This window comes from Mchenga conophoros, linkage group LG10 (assembly GCF_057382185.1).
Source record: "Mchenga conophoros isolate Kocher_MC1m ecotype Shallow Benthic linkage group LG10, M_conophoros_male_GT1.1, whole genome shotgun sequence".
Classification (NCBI taxonomy): Eukaryota; Metazoa; Chordata; class Actinopteri; order Cichliformes; family Cichlidae; genus Mchenga; species Mchenga conophoros.
This window is the reverse complement of record NC_140535.1, coordinates 25,085,323-25,105,766: the sequence shown is the minus strand read 5'-3', so window position 1 is coordinate 25,105,766 and position 20,444 is coordinate 25,085,323. Positions and strand designations below refer to the sequence as shown.

General features: G+C 38.4%; 1 protein-coding gene across 1 annotated transcript in view; it reads left to right on the top strand.

Annotated features, from left to right (window-relative positions):
• stk10 (serine/threonine kinase 10) overlaps window positions 1–20,444 on the top strand; it is a 38,453-nt gene that overhangs the window by 5,601 nt on the left and 12,408 nt on the right. Inside the window, exons 2-8 of the mRNA XM_085289539.1 lie at window positions 5,678–5,842; window positions 10,500–10,548; window positions 11,147–11,296; window positions 14,029–14,101; window positions 14,912–15,106; window positions 15,742–15,823; window positions 19,944–20,078. Of these exons, the coding sequence (XP_085145665.1) occupies window positions 5,678–5,842; window positions 10,500–10,548; window positions 11,147–11,296; window positions 14,029–14,101; window positions 14,912–15,106; window positions 15,742–15,823; window positions 19,944–20,078 (849 nt within the window). The remainder of the gene's footprint in view (window positions 1–5,677; window positions 5,843–10,499; window positions 10,549–11,146; window positions 11,297–14,028; window positions 14,102–14,911; window positions 15,107–15,741; window positions 15,824–19,943; window positions 20,079–20,444) is intronic.

The window sequence follows — 20,444 nt, the reverse complement described above, 5'->3', positions numbered from 1 at the left end:
TACGCAAACAATAGCAAAAGGTGACTCAGACGAGCTTTAATTATTTTGATCAGCTCATTTCTTTCCCACCTTTAAGCGAGTGTCAAGCCCACTTTAGAAGCATTTGCTTTCTGATTCATACTGGAAATGTGAAGGTGGCAGAGGCAATAAAAAGGAAATTAGGACTACAAAAAGTGAGTCAAAGGCATCCCCAGCAGTAATGAAGAGGTGTGAGTTGTATATGTGAGCTAAGAACCACATTCTTGCTCGCAGACATGTGGGAAGGGCCTGTAGGGGCGAGGCGGTTCACAGGTTTATAAAGGGACAAAGGTCTACCGTGCACACATTCTCCTGAAGGGAGCTGTATGTGTTTAGTGCCTGTTCAGCCTGTAGGTGAGTGACCCCAGAGAAAGTTCTCTGTGTAATCAGTCACATAAGGTCACCTCGTCCCTTGACATGTCACTTAATTTTTTTAAATGTTCTTAACAATAACAAAGATACATTTTAAAAATGACGAAAACGTTAATCTAAGTTTATTTTTAAGGTTGAGATTAGGGTTTTAGCTGCTGTATTATCCAGGCATGTGCTTTTGAATCAAAACATCCACATTAATCATTAATACTTTAGTCAACACAGGATATTTAACATTATTGCTTCCAGTCCTGATTAACTTTGAAAAGACTGCCACACAAACACAGGAGACTGGAAGTGTGTGCTTTTGTATGTTTATGTTTACTTAGTCTATCAGTACCTACAGTATGTGTGGAGGTGGACACACAGGACAGTAACATCTGTCCTTGCCCCTTTCTAATTCTTTTGTCTAGCAGGAGCTTCAGAAAGTAGTATGGGAAAACTAAGTCAGGCAGGTTTGGCAGACACATTTCATATTTACAGCTTCGCGTACAAAGTGAGGAGGATGGACTGGGTTTATTGCACATGTGTTACATTAAGTAGACTGAAAACCATATGAGAGACTTAAATCACCTTCAGAAAGATGGGTACAGAGGCACTCTGATAGTAGGCTGGTGGATGATTGATTAAAAAAACATAAAGAAAATGAAAAGATGCAGAAGAAATGTTTTCTTTTCACAGTCTCTGAGATATTATTGATCTAAAGGTTGCCAGAAACTATTTTGATAGGGAAATAATAATTTTTCCAATCTGAATGCTAAGAATTTGATAGCAACAGGCTCACAAATGGTAACTCTGTTGCAATCTTTGGAGTTATGCAATGTTGGAGTAAATGAAATATTTTTTGGCAACTCTTTGGTTTTTAATAGACCAAATTAATCTGCAGATTAAATAATGGCAGTATTTAATTGCCCAACAGCCCAAATTATAAGTCTGTGGTCCAGGTTAATAACTCAGCATTCTGTAGTCTGTTAGTTGATGTGTGGTTTAATCAGATATTTTCAGAATTTACAAAATTCAAAGTGAACAAATGCTTAGGCCGTCTGTTGAAATGCCACAAGAGCAAATGGTAAAACGGACAGAGAGCTTTGAACCATGAGGACAGACAAGAAACAAGTTCTTTAGGTAGAAACCATGGAAACCAGACCAAAACAAAGCCTAAGACATTTGTTCTCCTCTGGAGTAGAGTCAGAGGAAGTAAAGAGTCATCGGGTTTGAAACAGTGTTGTCTCGTGGGATGGCAACGGCTACAGTATCAAGTTGACTATATTTCTTCTCCTTAAGGGGTTGTGGGTGTGCCGTCGTTATGTAATAAATTAGATATTTATGTTTTCAATAAAGCGTGATATTTTTCCCTATTCAACTTTAACATCTGGTGCCCGAGTATGCTTTTTAAAAAGTGGAGGAACTTTAGTTATGTCATGAGTGAACATGTTAAGAATGCTGTAGGTGGCCCCTGGGCCAGCTGATATCAGTGTGTGTGTCATCTGCTCTATAACAGATGAGTTGTGTAGGAGTTGCAAGTTGGAAAACTGTTACAAGTTAGAAAATGTTGTCATATTTCTTGCATAAAGTGCAAAAAAAGGTACAATCCTTCTTATATGGGATGATGTGGTGGAAAACATTTTCAATTTTTTAGTTGGGTGCAATAAGCACATTACCATTTATACACCAAAACGTGCACATATGACTGCGTACACTTGTGCACTGATGTGGTGCTAGTTTCCAGAAATTCAGCTTGTCCTTTGAGATTTGATGTTTGTTCCTTTTAGTGGAATGTATACAGATGGTAAGGTGCATATATAAACACGTTTGTGTTTATATACCATGCTTGAGGATCCTCATTGACGTAATGCATTCCTCACTCCACACAAAAAGGACCACATAACTGCAGGACACTCACTTCTCTCAGTCTGCCCATTGAGTCTACCCCCAACCAGCTGAAGCCCAGAGGCACATTCCTCTGCCTTGCTCCCACTGAGATGTAAAGGGGTGTGTATGTGCGTGCGTGCATGCCCGCATGTGTGCATGAGAGACGGGCCTTTCTGAGCAGAGTCTGTCTGATGTATGATTTTATTTTTTATTTTTTAATTAAACGATTGATATGGATATTCGACTTAAACATTAAATGTTTCAATGTATTCGTCAATATTTGTATTCTTTTTCTTTCAAACACATAAAAACTCAACCGACTCCGCTAACATTTGTCATGTTTAGCTATTTGCTCACTCGGTTATGCTTTGCCCGACTGTTCTTGTCTACCCTGTTGTCGTGTTTGCGATATTGTTGTGTGTTGGGATATTCCAAACACATATTCCATTTGTGTTGCCAACAGGGAAGTTGCAAATATCTGAAAAAAGGAAATATTGGAATTTTAAATATCCCAACATGGGTAATAGTTGGACTAGATGGATTAAAAAAATGCTTAAGGAGTGTGTAAGTTTAACCTTTTTCTGAATCATTTTACTTTACACTCTACTAGTAACTAGAACTCCAATAAACCTTCTGGAATTCAAGTTACCTTTTACTTAACAAGGAAGGCAGGTCTGACAAGGAAGAATTGTACTAAATGAGAATAAAATATCTTGTTTCGAATTTCTTAAGTGTCTGGAGAGTTTCATTTTGTACAAGGAAGTTAAGAACTTAAAAAAAAAAAATCTGTTGTACTAAAAATAAGGTTACCCACACAGTGTTGACTGTGTGTGTCAGATGTGCTTTCCACAGACATGTAGTTGGAATTGTTAGCTTGTCAAAACATGCATTTCTTTGGAAATCTGACCCCAGATGGTGACTTTGTTGAAGCTGATACAGCGCTATTGCAGAGAGCTGTAATGTTAGCAAAGCAGTTGCAAGAGTTTGGTGTCTGTGTTTACTGTTGAGACTTGTTAACAGACTGATTGTTTGATGGCAAGAGATCGCATCCTGTTGAGTCACACTTTAGGTTAATCTGCTGGTGAAAGTTTAACTTCTCCGGAGCTCTGTTAGGTAAACGCGCATAGTCCAAGGAGTACTGCGATGAGGATGTGTCGCTGTGAACCTCATGTGTTTGTTCAGATGTTTTCCCACAGCCTCTGTAAACCATGAAGGATTCAGATACCAGACTTAATATAGTCTGTTTCTGCAGGCCACTGGGTGGATGTAGACCACAACAGGGTCCAGATTTCACCAGGATAGGCAGTTGTTTCTTTTTCTTTGTTTTTTCCTTATTTAGTCATAAAATCAAACACTTGTGCTCATTATATGCACATGCATTGACCATATTAATCAGACAACATTCATGATCGTGATGAAACCATCACTTCCTAGATATTAGATTTTTACAGCAAAGAAATTGAATTGATATTTTTTTAGGGCAGGTTTAAATGAGGTGTAGCAGATGACCCCGCCTTTAGCTATTTGTTGTTGACTTCACTTTAAGTCTTCATTTGTCTCCAGTTGAACACTAACAATGATTGGAGTGAATATTTACTTCTGACTGTAGAAACACATTGAAAAAAGCCTGCCTCATACACGAGAGAGCGTCATGTGTTTGATGCTGTTTGAGTCACTCTACCGTTTGAATGTTTTGTTGCTTTATTTTCTTCTCTTTACCACTCAGAGCGATGAGGAATTCTTTGTCTATGCGTGTGATGGGTTTGGCTAAAGTGGCATTTTCTTCTTTTCAGTTCCTCTGACTCTTCAGTTGCTCAGGGGAGGGTGTGGAGCTTCCTTTCCAGTTTTGCCTGTAAATGTTAGTCAGCATTTTAATTGCTGTCGTGTGGATCTTGGAGTGTCTTCTTCCGTTTGGCTACAGCATGGACAATAAAGTCCAGCACAGATTGTGATCAAAGTTATCTCTTTTGAACAAACTAAGACTTGAGACTCTTGGTGCCAGATAAACTATGCAGGGCACGTTACCATGATTCCCCAGTGCATTGATGGGAGTGGAAAGTTACGTACTCATTTATAAATGCAGCTAGTTCATTTAAAAAGATTATTAATGCAGTCTACCAAGAGCAGAGCAAATTAGTTTTGCCAAAAATGAGCAGACTTGACAAGGTAGTGAGTAAGATAATATAGTGTATGCTCAGGTTTTACACATGTGTTTCTCTCTGGAAACTGTAATTCAAATAAAAGAGAGGCAACTGGAGAAGGAGAATCAATATGTATTTTGATATAAGAAACTCTACTGTTAGAATTCGCTGTTGAGCATCTTATCTCTGCATAAAACTGACAACTCAGGTGGAGTCCAGCATTTATCCAAAGGAGGGTTATAAAAATGGTAAATGGCCTGTATTTGTATAGCGCTTTTCTAGTCCCTAAGGACCCCAAAGCGCTTTACACATCCAGTCATCCACCCATTCACACACACATTCACACACTGGTGATGGCAAGCTACATTGTAGCCACAGCCACCCTGGGCCCCACTGACAGAGGCGAGGCTGCCGGACACTGGCGCCACCGGGCCCTCTGACCACCACCAGTAGGCAACGGGTGAAGTGTCTTGCCCAAGGACACAACGACTGAGACCGTCCAAGCCAAACCTCATTTATCATTAGATGTTCCTGTGCTGTGTGCCTAATCTCAGGCATTGTTCTGTCTCTAGAAACTCAGAGTGAGAACTCATTGAGAGACTCATTTAAGGACGGAGCTAATGCTTTAGCACCGAGCTCCGAGCTTTGAGCCATCCATCTTTGTCAATTATGAGCTCATTTTGATAATTTCACCGCCTGACATTCCAAATAAATTACCACTCTTACGGGAAACTATCACAGTCACATGAGGCTCAAAATGAGATGCGCCCCTAGCACATTTTACTGTAAATTGCACGTTGCAAAATTCACATTTGTATGATTTTAAGTACTGTGGAAAATGTACAGAATCATCTACCAACACATTTTGTATTAATTATGGCTAGCTGGAAAAATACCTCTGACTACGCCATGACACTGCACCTCTTTAGTTAATCACCAACTGTAGATTTTCAAACAAAAAGGGGGCCTTTGAACTGTAAATGTGGCCCTTAATCTTAACATTGGTCATACTGTGTATTTATTTATTTTTCCCTGTTATATGGGCCATGAAAAATTAAATGTTGGCAATAACCTCCCGCACTGTTGATGTTTTCTGTATAACTAAATGATAAAAATTGGTCTCTCTGGAGACCTGAAACACTTAAATTCACAGGGTTGGTTACTTTTGCTTTGAAAGTCTTTGAGCACAAAAACGGGAGGAAGCTGAGTTAAAAAAAAGGTCTGCCATTACTCATGCATGTTTCATTTAACATTGATCTGTTTTCCTTTCACAGGCCAGAAACAAGGAGACAGGAGTTCTGGCTGCTGCCAAAGTGATCGAGACCAAATCTGAGGAAGAGTTGGAAGATTACATAGTCGAGATTGACATCTTGGCTAAATGTGACCACCGCTACATTGTCAAGCTGCTTGATGCTTTCTATTATGAGAATAAACTCTGGGTAGGTAATGCTGAAATCTGAATGAGCAAATCAGACAAACCACAGACTTGCTGCCCTCTGGCTCTTTGTTTTATTTTTCTTTGGCTGAACATTGTCAAAGAGGTTAACCACAAACACTGACACACTATCTTTACACATTTTAACATGATCTGGATGGAGAAAAACAAAACAAAGCAATTAAATAAATTCGACCTTTTTCAATGATTTTAGGCTGAAATTAGATTGGTGCATAATGCACTAAAGGAACTTCAGTCGTCTTCCTCTCAAAACCACTCATAACCAGGACCCAAAAAAGCCATGACACACAAACCTCAACAGTCAGTGAAGAGGGTCAAAACAAATATTTTCACTGTGCATGTTGAACGGCTGGTGGGATGTTCCGTTTCACTCTGTGACAACTGTTTTTATTGCAACAGTTTTATCTTGAGTATATTTCTCCTCCGTATGCAAGATTTGTTGTAAAAATAGTGATAAGAAGAGTCTATTGCCTAAATAGGAATGACAGAAGAACCCCTGGCTGACATAATGCATCAGAAATGACCCTGATGATACTACAAGAATGAGGATTAATCTCAGCTATGTTTCCCCTGCTCTTGAATCATTCCTTCTTCTCACACATACACTGGGTCAAGTGTAAACTTTTCAACTCCCTCTGTAATCTCCCACTCTATCTGGCCAAGACAAATGGTGACCTCACGTCGGGGCATGATTTTAAATATTTGAAGAATTACAAGGCAGTGTTAAAGCTAAAGATAAAGATTATTGCGGTTACTAGAAGTGCAAAATGTAGATGTTTAGTTTGGCATGTTTGTGACTCTTCTGTTAGTTTTCAGTTAATTATTAAGCATTAGAATTGTAAGCCTTAAATCAAGCATGACAGAACTCGTAAGCTATTAAAATTCAAGTTAACACTTAATGAACTGCTGATCAGTCAAAACTTTACCAGAGGTGTAACGCAACAAAGCCAAACTCATGTTTTAATAAAGAATTAATGTACTAAAAATTGCTAAACACAATGTAATTATGCTTTATTGCATACATGCATTAAACCAACAATGAATTTAGTAGTTGACCTAAATAAAATGTGGAGGGGGTTGAACATTGCCCATGAGTCAAAGCTGGACCCTGTGCAACTGTTAGGTTAGCTTGATAAGTTAAATGTACATACCTCTCTGCCTGTTGCTTTCAGACCACATGTTTCCTGTGTTTTGTGGCTTCAGAGTAACAGGCCTTGTTTGTCATGTGAATTCTGAGCTGTCTCCAGTAATTAATGTGTTTCTCTGTCTAACACATAATTACACTCAGTGTCTTAAAAGTATTGGAAATGTTTTTAAAATGTATGTAAAGTATCTGTGTTAAAGATTGTCACTGAAGTGACAACTGGTTGTCTGTAATTAGTCTTTACAAGAGCACAATCTGGAAAAGTTTCTACACCTCATTGCTGTAAGCACAACAATTAGCCCAGTAGTTACTGGTGGTCAGGCCCTGGTTACCTCCAATTGGGTGGACTGGGCAGTGTAAGTCAGTGCATTCCAGTGACGACCCACCCGCTCTGCTTTCTACCACAAAGAGAGAAGACAGTGAGAGGCTGTTTGTTCCAATCTGGTCTGGAGGTTAGCAAGGCAGTCTGGCCCACAGCGTGAGAAAAACGGGGCCTTTAACGTGGAGATGGGATTGCTGATGTCAGCACCGAGAAGAACAAACAGGGAGAGGCAAAGAAAGACGCAGGAGAAGAGAGGATTTAAACAGCTAAGAGAATATTTCATATCATTTAGCATGTAAAAGTACATTATCCCTTAGTATTACTCATAGTTAGCTATGCAAATTTTCTTTTTTTCTTTTTTTTTTCCCCCTAATGAATGGTAAATGGTAAATGGCCTGTATTTATATAGCGCCTTACTAGTCCCTAAGGACCCCAAAGCGCTTTACATATCCAGTCATCCACCCATTCACACACACATTCACACACTGGTGATGGCAAGCTACATTGTAGCCACAGCCACCCTGGGGCGCACTGATAGAGGCGAGGCTGCCGGACACTGGCGCCACCGGGCCCTCTGACCACCACCAGTAGGCAACGGGTGAAGTGTCTTGCCCAAGGACACAACGACCGAGACTGTCCAACTGTCCAAGCTGTCCAAGCTTTAATGAGTGCTCTATGTCTAAACGGTCTAATACTACAAAAATCTGTGTTACTTTAGGCATGTGCAACTTGGCGCTGTCAAATGTGTCAGTGGTCAGAAACTCATGAGGTAGGCTTAAAGTGGGTAATGGGTCAAGTCTTTTTTTTTTTTTTTGTGTGTGGACCGGGTGCAGCCTAAATGCCACTACACTCTTCAAGTTTTGCCCATTAAGACAGGCTTATGGCTAGGTTGAGGGAATCAAGATCACCCACAGTCTGTAGGCCTGGATTATATTGAATTCATAATATTATATATAATCTTAAATAGGTCATTGAACAGTACCTAGTCCTAGATACAGTGAGAAATTGTAAGTGCATTACTCTAGTCAAGCGCTGTACAGTTTGACAAAGAAAGAAGACTTTCTAAGGGTTTTTGGGTTGTTTTTTTTTTGTTTTGTTTTTTTTACACCACCTTGCCTGCGTTTTTGAAGGTTTAGTTATCCTCGATTGTATAACATTTTTTTTGCTGGCAAATAGCCTTTTACTTTCCTTTGCCGTCTGTTAAATTGAGGTAAGAAATCACTGTGAAGGTACAGAGTGGCGAACTGGAGGAACACTGCGGTGTCAGCTAAGCCTGCTCCATTTATTTTAAAGCTTTTAGGGGTTTGTAGACTTTATCAAGTTGTGTCCAGCTGTACTCGGAAGAAAAAGACACTCATAAATTGTCCTAATGCTTTTTAAGACACTTGAAGATAAAAAATCACCCCTTTAGAGTAAAATGTGAGATATATCTTTAAACAGGGGATGAAGTACACTGGGTTATTGTTTAGTTTTTTTTATTTTTTTTTTAAAGTCTCACTCTGACTCAAATACACAGGGACACTGAGTGTATGTGTGTGTTCAGCCCACAGTGGTTATGAATATCATGCAGCTTGACCAGTTGGAGCGCATTCTTTACCCACAGCATCACACATCATCCAAGATTCTTTCACGCAGCGAGAACAAATCTTTGCTGCAGACACACTGATGACTACACAAACCAGTTGCCTCTGTCACAGCCGAGTAATGTACAGCTGTTTAGTTTGGCCAGCGCTTTGTGCTACCACTAAAGTGCAGTTCGTTTAACTTGGAGAGTGGTTTTTAAACAGAAGTGAAAAAAATGGGCAGTGGTGAGCAGGAACAGGGATGTGGTTTGTAATAAAAGGTGTGATTAACCACCCTCTGTAGTGTTGAGAATATGTAGAATAAACAAAATATTTTCAGAGTGTGTGTATATATACTGATAATATTGATGGGAAGAAACTGCACATCAGTTGGTACACATTTTAAAATAATACATTCTGTTCTTATTTAACTTTTACAGATCATAATGGTGGAAGGATGCATATCAACAGGAAATGTTAATTTTTGAAGTGTGTGCGAAACTCTTTTTCCTTAATAATCTTCTTACTTGAAGAATAAAATGCTAAACCTGACCTATGTTAGATTTCTGTTTCTTCTTTGTTGATCAAACAGTGGAATCTTAAAACAGGTTTTTAGCTACTGTAAAACAACTTAAACACGTGGTAAAACTTCGATCTAGTTCAAAGATATAAAAGCTGGAAACATGCGTCATACACAGGCCAGACAGTCTTTCAGCTGTTTATTTAAAAAAACTAAAAATCTGATATGAGACTAACTTTTAAACAGACTAAGCAAAATGGAAGATCGCTGATGACACATGGCAGAGCCCAAACTAATGAAGTTTGTCAGCGTGACAGAAGAGCATTGTTCCACCTGGTGTTCAATGCCAAGAATGGCAGCCCTCATATTCTGATTCTTTGCAAAGTATGTGCGCCTTCACGTGACCGCGTGTACACAGAGGTATGCATAGTTTCATACCGTCAGACGTGCAATGGTGTGGTTTCACCTTTTGGTATTTGTCGTTCATTGTGCGGGTTTGTCTGGGCTGAAACTCCACGCCTTGTCCAGCGCCTGGCTGATGCTTTGGCAGTGTTGTCATAGCAAGAAAGACTGATGATTGTAAAAAATAAAATGAGATCACACAGCAGGTATGCTTCGTAGTACCAAGAGTTCAATTTTGGAATCAAAACATAATTATAAATGAAGTATGTGCTGTGAAAGAAGTTCAATCTTACTATGGTTTTCTAATAGGTGTGTTTGAGGACATGGCTAATAAGACTCCATTTAGGAAACCTCTTCAGTTTTTACCTCCTCCATCTGCCTTTTCTTTTACTTTACTGCTGAACTGATGTGTGTTTGGCAGTTTTTCCTCTACAGGTAGTGATGACATAATTTAACAGGAAGGACACACTTCTGATATAAATTTAGATTTTCTGCTTTTATGTCCCACTGAAAATCCTTCATCTTAAAGTATATTGATGTCTCTGCTATCACAGACACATTAAAAGCTTCATCAACAGCTAAGTTCAAACTTATGAAACACAGACTTTCACTGACTGTTTTTCAGCTTTCAGTTTTATTACTTATAATTCCTGGGTTAAGTTTAACACCAGTTTCTATTCCCCCCCCCAGATCATGATTGAGTTCTGCCCTGGAGGCGCTGTGGATGCCGCCATGCTAGGTAGGCCATTCTGTCTCTGTATTTTCATTTAAAAATCTTTTTCCTTTACAACAACAGTTGGTTTCCAAACCTCAGAGAGTGTTTTTATTTTTTTGTCTTTTTAAATTTTTTTTTTAAGTCAAAATTAGTTCTTAGCTTTCATGACCGTATATGTATTTAAAAATCTCAAATTTATCAGGCAGAAAATCCTGAAAAACAGCATCATACTACAGCTTTATTAATTTGACCTTGAAGCCTTGAAACAGTCAGACATAGTGGAGTCCTCCTGTGTGGGAAATCCCCCTGGTGTTTTCACTGGGTAATCCACATCCTCGTAACTGCCTGCACCCCATCTGCAGCTAACCAAACACAGACAGAGATGAAACGAAGTCTACAGGGCAGGATTATCTTGGATGTGTGAAGGTTTTTCTAATCTGGGATTACTTATCGGGTAATACTACCTGATCTGCTATGGTGGGTTTAGTGTTGTTTTTTTTTTTTCTCATGGAGCTCACACGGTAGCTCTGTACTCTTTATTTTGCCATGATTGTATGAATTACAAGGATGCAGTGTTCCGTCTCTGTTGCTCTAACCTCTCCTCCTCTCCTGCCCATATCAGAGTTGGATCGGGGGCTGACAGAGCCCCAGATTCAGGTAGTTTGTCGCCAGATGTTGGAGGCGCTAGACTACCTCCATGGATTGAAGATCATCCACAGAGACCTGAAGGCTGGTAACATCCTCCTAATGCTGGATGGTGACATCAAACTGGGTAAGTGTTTAGTTTTAGATGTTGTGATGTTCAGGTTTTTCATTTCTAGCAGAGTGTAATGCATTGATCATTTTTTTTATTATAGAGGCATCAAGGTGGACAAAATGATGTTTTGTTTTTGCAACCACATTTGTATGAACAGTCAGAAAACTGCAGTACTGTTTTGAAAACTGAGATTTTATTTGATATTCAGGCAGAAAATATAGTACAGACTAATACAAAGTATTGGTTGCTTTTCTTATTTGACTCGAGCAGTTTTTTAACCTCTTAAAAAACATTTGTGAATTTCAACTGTTGCATTTTACTGCTAAATTAATTATTGTGGGACTAATTCCCAGATTAATGTATCATTCACATTGATTATTGAAGGTTATTTCTGGGGTCTTGGCTAATCTTTAGGTTCATTGTTTCTTTGACATAAATGCATGCCACACATAACATGCACAGTAAGAGGTCCTGCACTCCTCCTTTGCTGCTGTCAGCGAATCGCAAGCACTGTGTGGGAAAACTGTGATCTGAGAACATTGCATATTTTTATTCATTTATTGGCTTTTTGAAGCGTTCCTCACATTCTTCAAATTTTATGGCTGGACGACAAAAGTTGGATCCACACTCTAGTTTGTTTTAGATTGAAGTGTTGTGTTCTAGTGCAGTGCTTTGTCTAAGTGCCAGGTAAGCAAGTGCTGAATTGTCTAAATGATTGCATAACATTTAGGATCCTCAGATATGAAACTTTAGATAACTGTTTGTGGCGTGATGTTTTACCTTCTTTACTCTGATTGACTCTCTGATCATTTTTACTGAGCTAAGACCAAAAAAAAAGAAATTCATATGACACATTTTTGTCAAAAAGTGTGCTCATTAAGCTGCATGCCAAGAATCTTTCCTGCTTACATTCTTCTCCAGCTCCACCACAGTTGCCTATAATCACTGGGAGTTGCCTCTGTAAACCCATTATGTCATGACATGGACTCATTTACGGTCTTCAAACTTATCTAAATACATGTTAATTCAAACAAGACAGCAATTAAACTATCTTTGAGGTCAGCTAAAATGTCTGATCTTCATGAAGCATTCATGCAGTTCTTTTTTGGATTAAAAAAAGTCTTTAATGATTTTTACGAACTTATTTACAGCAGTTGTGACCAGTGCCAAGAATTGTTGATGATGGCAAAAAAAAATTGCTCATAATTCCTGTTGCTGTATCCAGGTAACGATAAAAACAAAAGCAAATGAATATTGGATCAGAGGTATCATGCCTTCCTGCTATCGTCATGAAGGAAACATTATTTTTAGCCTATACGATTTGCCAATCCGGTTATGCCATGTTGTTGTATCCATCGTTTGTCCGTCAATTCACAAGAATCGCTACAACTCCCTACAGTACTGGTCAGAATTTAAAGTGACTTGCTACAGTGATGACCTTCACACAGATTTTTCTCAAACACAACGTCACATTTGTCGTTCTCAGTGGATTTCAATTCAGTTTTTGATGATGATGATAACCTGTGAACAGTGAGGGCTTGTGAGTCAGTGATTACATCTGTCTCCCATCACAATTTTGTAATTTTATTCTCATCAGGAAATCCTTGAGACGTGTCTTTAAAATAGGCTTAGACCCAGGGATCAACTGATTAGAATTTGACGTTTAAAGGTCAATGTGATCTCATGTAATAATTATTTGGGTCATAATAAATTCTAAAGTCAATGGTCTACTTCATTTTGCTATCAAAATGTTATGCAAAGAAAACATTGTTCAGCACTGTAATGGAAGATGAGCATATTACATATTTTGTCGAATACTGAATTAGTGATGTTAATCTTGGACCCTAATGTAGTAGACATGCGGAAGCGGGAACAAAGGAAAAACTCAGAAATTGGCTTCAAGAGGCAGCAAGCAGCATCTGACACTTAGACCCTCGAATTTGATGAGTATAAACTCTGACTAATGGGCATAATTGAAGTGGTAAAAGATAAAAGCATAGAGGTTGCCACTAACATTACTTCACTTCTTTTGGGACTCCTGCTAAAACCTGCTATTGTGCACTAGTTCCTGGAAGTGTAGAACATAATGAGAGCCCTGTTGTAGGTAATGAACAACTATTTAATCTGTTTTGTGTTGTTTTTACCAAAAACATAGTGTTAACTCTTATTCAATGTAAAATAAAAGGACTGCTTAATTTCAATGTCTCTGAGATGTAGAAATCCTTGCTGCAAAAGCTCAGACTGTTTCAAGTGATGCATTTGACAGTGAAGCCAAAGATTTTGAATTGTAGTCTACAAAACCAAAAGTCATTTAAGAACCCATAATAGAACATGCCAGTTTGTAATTGAAGATGTGACCCTGCTGCCTTGTGTGCAAAATCTAAGCGCTACTGCCAAGCACTTCTCTAACCCCGGCATGGTACACATGATATTCCTTCTGACAGGCGGGAGGAAAAAACTAAAGTGAAAACAAGACCCCTGTAATCTGGAAATCTGGCAACTTTTTTAAGGAAATAGGACTGCTATAAATTTACTGTTTCTGGATTTGTAACTCCAAAGATCACACAGTCAGGATGGCTTTACAAGCTAAAAAGTATTTGTCTACCTCATGGGCGTGGTTGTGGGAAAAAAAAAAAAAAAAGCCGGAAGTTTTTGAATTGGTTTCATTCCTTCCTTCTGTGAAATGCTAGTGAACGTCTTTCCTCCATCACGTGACTTTTCTTTTCGTTTTTCTTTTTTTCATGCAGCTGACTTTGGTGTGTCTGCAAAAAATACCAAAACGTTGCAAAGAAGAGATTCTTTCATTGGAACACCATACTGGTAAGTTTACAGTTTCAGTCAGCAACACTGGGGGCGGGGGGTTGGCTTAGTACGCTACATTCAATGCCTTCAATGACTATATAAATTACACTCTACTTTTTCTAAATCCCATATTATCATATAACAATCCTGCTCCCTGATTTGCAACATTATCTGTAAATCTATTACTGTTATGCAAAACAACTATGTTAAATGTTTACTTTAATATAATTCATATACATAGCACTTGTGAAGATATCATCTATGAACTTTAAAATTAGTGGGTCAACCCTTTTTGACTGCTCACAGCACTTAATACCTGAGAGAAAATGATACTGTGCATACAGTCAGTATTCATTACAATCCTTCATTCTTGTCAAATAGTGCTCCTCCAAATTAGAAATGATTCCCAGCGAACCTTGTTCCATTGAGCCTTCCTTTATACCAATATGACAGTTAAACATTTACTAGAACAGGTTATCATTCATCCCCACCATCCCAGCTCAATTAAATCATAACTGTGTACAGTCCTGATCGGATCAGGGAAAAAAACTTAATCTAAAATGCTACTTTTTTGACTACACTTAGTCAAAATTTGTATCTTATTTATATTACATTTATGTATGTGTTATTACTTAATTACATCTTGATGGTTATTTTAGATTCTTTACTTGTTAATTTATTTATTTATTTATTTATTTATTTATTTAACCCATGGGGAGCTGCATGTTTTTAGTCAACAGAGTATTTATGTGCTGAACCATGTGATGCGTTTGTGGAGGAGTTTGCATGCCACAATCTTTAATGTTTAACCTTATTTATCTGTCTCAGGATGGCTCCAGAGGTGGTCATGTGTGAGACAATGAAGGATGCACCATATGACTACAAGGCCGACATCTGGTCTTTGGGAATCACTCTGATCGAGCTTGCGCAGATTGAACCCCCACACCACGAGCTCAATCCCATGAGGGTGCTATTAAAGATCGCAAAGTCTGAGCCTCCTAGCCTGGAGCAGCCAAAGAAATGGTGAGAATCTGAATTCAGCTGTTGCACATTTGGCCTGCAACTGTCTAGCATAATATGTACAGGCTGCGAAGAGGAATTTGTTAACCAGAAAGTGGGGAGTTTGAAACCTGCCTCCATGATTCATAAGCTACACGATAGAAAATGGCAAGTGGAGTCAACGGGGACTTTTATTTCCCTGTCTAGATTTCAACAAGTCATTTAATTTCAATCACTTCCAAGTACTTTGCACACTTGGTATACTGTAATCTGCTCTAGACAGTCATGCATCAAATTGTCCTTCCCTTTTTCCACATGCCAACCATTTTCCAGCAGAGGCTGCACTTAAATGAGTGCCAAACTGTAATTTTTTTTCTACCTTTTCTTTAATGAGATTAAATGCGCTGTAGCAGTGAATTTATTACTGTGAAAGTGAAGTTATCAGGTAGAGGGAGATTTAGAAAGGGCCGCTGATTCATTGTTCCTGCTGAGACCTTTTTTTTTTTCTTTCTTTTCTTTTTTTTTTTTTTTTTTTTTTTTTGCACAACAAAGCTGCGTACAAAGATGGTCTAAAATGGTTGGAAATGTTACTTAAAATTATTTTTTTGTTTTAACTGTTTCTTCACTTCACTTCTTCTTTTCTCTTTTATTTACTCAAGGTCACAGGCATTTAATGACTTCCTGCGGAAATGTTTGGATAAAAACCCAGAGACTCGCCCAACTGCAGCTCAAATGTTGGAGGTAGGCTTGATGCTGTGTGTAACTGAATAGTAGTGAATATTATACAGTGCTGCACTTTGACATACAATGGAACATCATACTCTGTCTTTGTCTTGTACTGACACACACACACACACACACACACACACACACACACACACACACACACACACACACACAGATCAGTTTAATCTTCTATTTTAAGACCTGAATACAGTGATCTGTGCCAGGTTGGTGTTCCATGGCGGGCACAGGCATGCAGGTGAAAATGAAACGCTTTATAAGAAATTGATAGTGTAAAAGTGAAAAATTATTAGGTAGAAAATGTGCAGTAGCCAAAATGTAATGGTAAAGGATCCTGAATAAAGACACTATCATAAAATATCCTTGAAGGTTTAGATGGGAAGGACAAAAGAAATAAGAAGCTTTGGCCTCTTCGCGAATGCCCCCACCCTACCCTCAAAAAAAAATATTACCCTACAAAAATGTTTTCGACATTATTCATCTCAGAAACAGAATTCAGATTCTGACCATATTTTGTATTCGTCAGCAAGCTTATTTGATGCCTTTTATAGACTTCACTATACATATGATCCTGGGCAGACATGGTTCTAAGCAGCTGTTTGATTATTAAAGGCATCATCATATGGTAATTCTAAGTTGTGGCAATGAAATGCAAATATCTAAAGACGAGCTTCAATCAGACTCTAGATTTCAGAGCCAGTAGAATGAGCAAAGCCATGAGCAGGGTGTGGATTACAGAACAAGAGCAATGTCTATTAAAATTCAGAGCCACAGTTTCCTGTCTGCATCCCATAGCTGAGGAGCTGCCAGCTATTTACATTCCTGCTCTCAGCCAATGGTGTGCCAGGATTAACTTGAGTTTGCCACCTTTGGCCAATTAGAGCGAGGCAAAGATGAAAACCCTAGTCAGGCCTGCAGGGAATTCTCCATGTGTTCTCTAGTGGGGAGGGAAAGAGACAGGCGCGGCCCAGTTTTTGGTGCTGTGCTGCAAGTTTTAGATGTTTATCATGTCCACTCCCTCCTAACAGCTGTAGGCACTTGTGGGCGTGGTCAGATTGAGGCTTTGTGATGGATGTTGCATCATGTCACTTTGCCGGCAGTTACCGTCAGATATGTTACAGGCTTTAGGGCGAAGTGAGCAGATGTGGAAAAATACAGGTGAATAAAAAAGTCAGAAAAAATATCCCTGGTGCTGGATAGACTAAATAAGGGATATAAAAATAAAGCTTTGCAAAGTCTTTGTCACTAAGCTTTTCACAGGAAACAAGAATTGGTTATAAACATCTTTTTAACCTCTTCCCTTTTTTTGCCATAATTACTCTGCGTCTGTCCCACATATGCGGCTGTAAGGAATGTATACAAAAAAACATGACACAGTATCAGTCACTGTGGGTGTGTGGCTGGCCGGGAGACCGTCTGGATGACTAGTATTATATTGAATCCAGCGTCTCCTCCCATAGTTTCTCATGTGCAGGGTTTTTATGGTGTTTTTGGCAGAGCTGCCCTGGAAAGCATATAAACATTTCTGAAGTAGAACTTTGAGTTAATCTTGGTTGTCTAAACTTCATAGAGTATATCTTAAACAAAAGTGTAATCTTCTAATTCTGCAAACAACTTCTTTGAGACAGAAATCTGTCCTAAAGTACTAAATTTGGGTTAATAAAAGTCAAGTCAGTTGAGTACCAAAATTGCACCTTGCCCAGTAAAATTCTTACCCCTAACTTAACTTATTAAAGTCCTAACCCTAAAAACCGTCTTAACTGCCAAACCCTCCTTCAAAAATGAAAATTTTATAACTAGTTAAATTTACATCATTCAAGATCTAAAACTGTCCATAAAGATGGAGGGACAAAAGCATACACTTTATTTTTATTCCTGTGCATGTACACCTGACCTTTTTGCAGGTTTCTCTTCTAGTCACCTAATGGTCCATATTGTGCACATTTAATCTTTATACAAAGCCATGCGCACCAAATCTCCCCCCTCTCTGTCTAAAGCAATGCGAAACCTATAAAATGGTGCATATATCCACTGGCACCAGTGCTAACACTTAGTCTTTTTGCCCTGTGTTTTGCCTCAGTGAGGATGTGTTTACCTGGAGTATGGGAGGTCTGGTATAATTTATTGGATTATACAGCAGATTTCTCAGAGGTTTACTGCTGTAGGTGCTTGACGCTACAGTTACTCCTACTTTTTTAGTTACTAGCTACTCATACTCATTCCTCATATAAGTTCTATGGCAATGGGAGAAAAATATCTTTTATAATCTTCAGTAGGCATTCAAATGAAATAAAGAGCTTTACTAAAGCAACAATGATTAGATAATTGACATAATGGAATTTATTTCAAGTCATTTTTATGGCTTTATAAGTTAGTTTTGATTTTGTTAACATTTGAGAAACATTTTTAAATCAGAAATTTTGGATTCTTAGTTAAAGCAGTTGATATAAAGATGTTTTGATATTTCTGTGAGTTTCATGAATTTGTAACTGGACATTTCTCATAGTTCTCTAATTTAATTAGAAAGCAACAACCATGAGTTGATTATGAAATTAGTTGCCAGTTCCCAGCCTTAAATACCTTGTTGGATGTGTAACATGTCAAAAGAATAAGATGCCTTATTTTCTCTCAGAATTGGAGTAATTCTAATGTAGTGCTTCTCACATTAAAACTCTTTTCTCCAATGTTTCACCTTGCTTAGGCTTAATGTAAATCTAAAACATGTCTGAAATTTTACTTCCAAAAAGCCTCTCTCTGCAATTTTCGAATTGAGATAGTGGAAACAGAAGTTGAGTTTATTTTAGCTCCTTTCACTTTTAAACATGCATTTATTGCAGCACTGCCTCTACCAAACATGACAAACTGAATTATTATTGAAGCATTCACTGCCATCACCATATGTTCATGTGACCTTGTTTACGCCACAGGTTTACATGGCTTTAAGATAAATCTGTTGGCTGATTACAGAGGATGTGGCCGTGTGGTTGCTGAAATCGGAGCCATTTCAGTTGAAGTTTGTCTTTAATTAACCAGCGTTGCTGCATCAGTCATGTTGATGTTCTTCTTACAAAAATCACTAAATCAAAAAGGGCTGGCTGTGCAGCAATAGTTTGAGATTTAAAAACTCTATCTTATGTTGCTCATGTTGTCAATTGATGCCATAAAATGGGCTGACATAGAAAGAATCATGACATCCAAATGTAGACACTATGCATTTAAGCATACAACTTATCCATGCATTCATATTTTGCCTCACAAATAGTCAAATGGCACTCATTTGTGAACATCTCATTAGGCAATAGCTGACTGTTATTTGTCATTGGAGAAGCTTAAAACTCAAGCGTAATGCTGTCCTCAAGGACAAGCAAGCTCCTGAACCTACAACTGTGGAGGCTCACAACACACACTGACTTCTACACACTTCATGGTCCAGCACCCCTTGCAGACTTTTCCCCTTTGTCAGCTGTTCCAGTTAAATTACACAGGAGTGCAAAGCATCTAAATAATAGATGATCAGCTTTTTATCCTTGCAGCACTCAACTTTTAATTTGCCTTTTTTATATTCCTGTTACAGCGTTCTTATTGCCTTACTTGAAGCACGGGGAAACATGCATTTTCTTTTTAGACATAGTAGAGTTGAAGACTGGTTGCTATTTTAGGTGCATTCTGTTAGAATAAACTGTTGCCTCAAGTGGAGAGTTGTATTGTGATGTTCCCATTGTTAATGCTGCGCAGGAACTGGCAGGTGTCAGATAGTTTCCCAGCAGTGAAAGTATGTTGTCTTGTCTTCTACTCCGGTTCCATTTAGTGTATCGTTTTTAAGCACCAGAATTTTATTTCACTTGATCCATCATTTTGTATTTTAAAGTTTTACAGATTATTTGAAAAGAAATTGATATCATTGAAAGTTGAGATGTTGCAGAATGGTGTCATCTGCTAATTATTTAAACCTGTGGAAAATACTGTTCTTGTGTTTTGTGCAAATATTGCTTCATGGTTGTAAGCCTTTTAGTCAGCCTCACTCTTAGGCAATAACTAAATGCGTAGTGTTTATAGTATTTATCCCTAAAATAAATTTCTGATCAGCCTTAATAACTGTCTCTTCTCCTATCTACAGCACCCTTTTGTGAAATCGGTGACGACCAACCGTCCGCTGAGAGAGCTGGTGGCTGAGGTCAAGGCTGAAGTCATGGAGGAAATTGAAGACAATAGAGAGGAAGGAGAGGAAGACGAGGGCATGGACCTTACTGTGGTACCAAACCTGTTCATTATCATTGTCCTTTTTATTTTGGTGTTTCGAAAACAAGAGTGGGCAGTCCATGCTCTTCCATTCAATTGGTTTAATTTATTAATGTTGTGATTTAAATTAAAAACATAATAATGGCACAGAAAATGGATGCATTTTGACGTAGAAGTGGTATTGACTTTACAAGTAAATGCATTTCTGTGACGTTCCTCATTTTCCTGTCAGACCACACAGTGAGATGGAAATTACCCTTAATTTCAGTGTCCAGACTGTGTAATTAAGTTGCAACTTGCACACAAAATGACAAAAAGGCGTGCATTTACCTGCATGTGTTCCCCAGCACGTAGGTTCCTTCTTAACCACCGAGCCTCA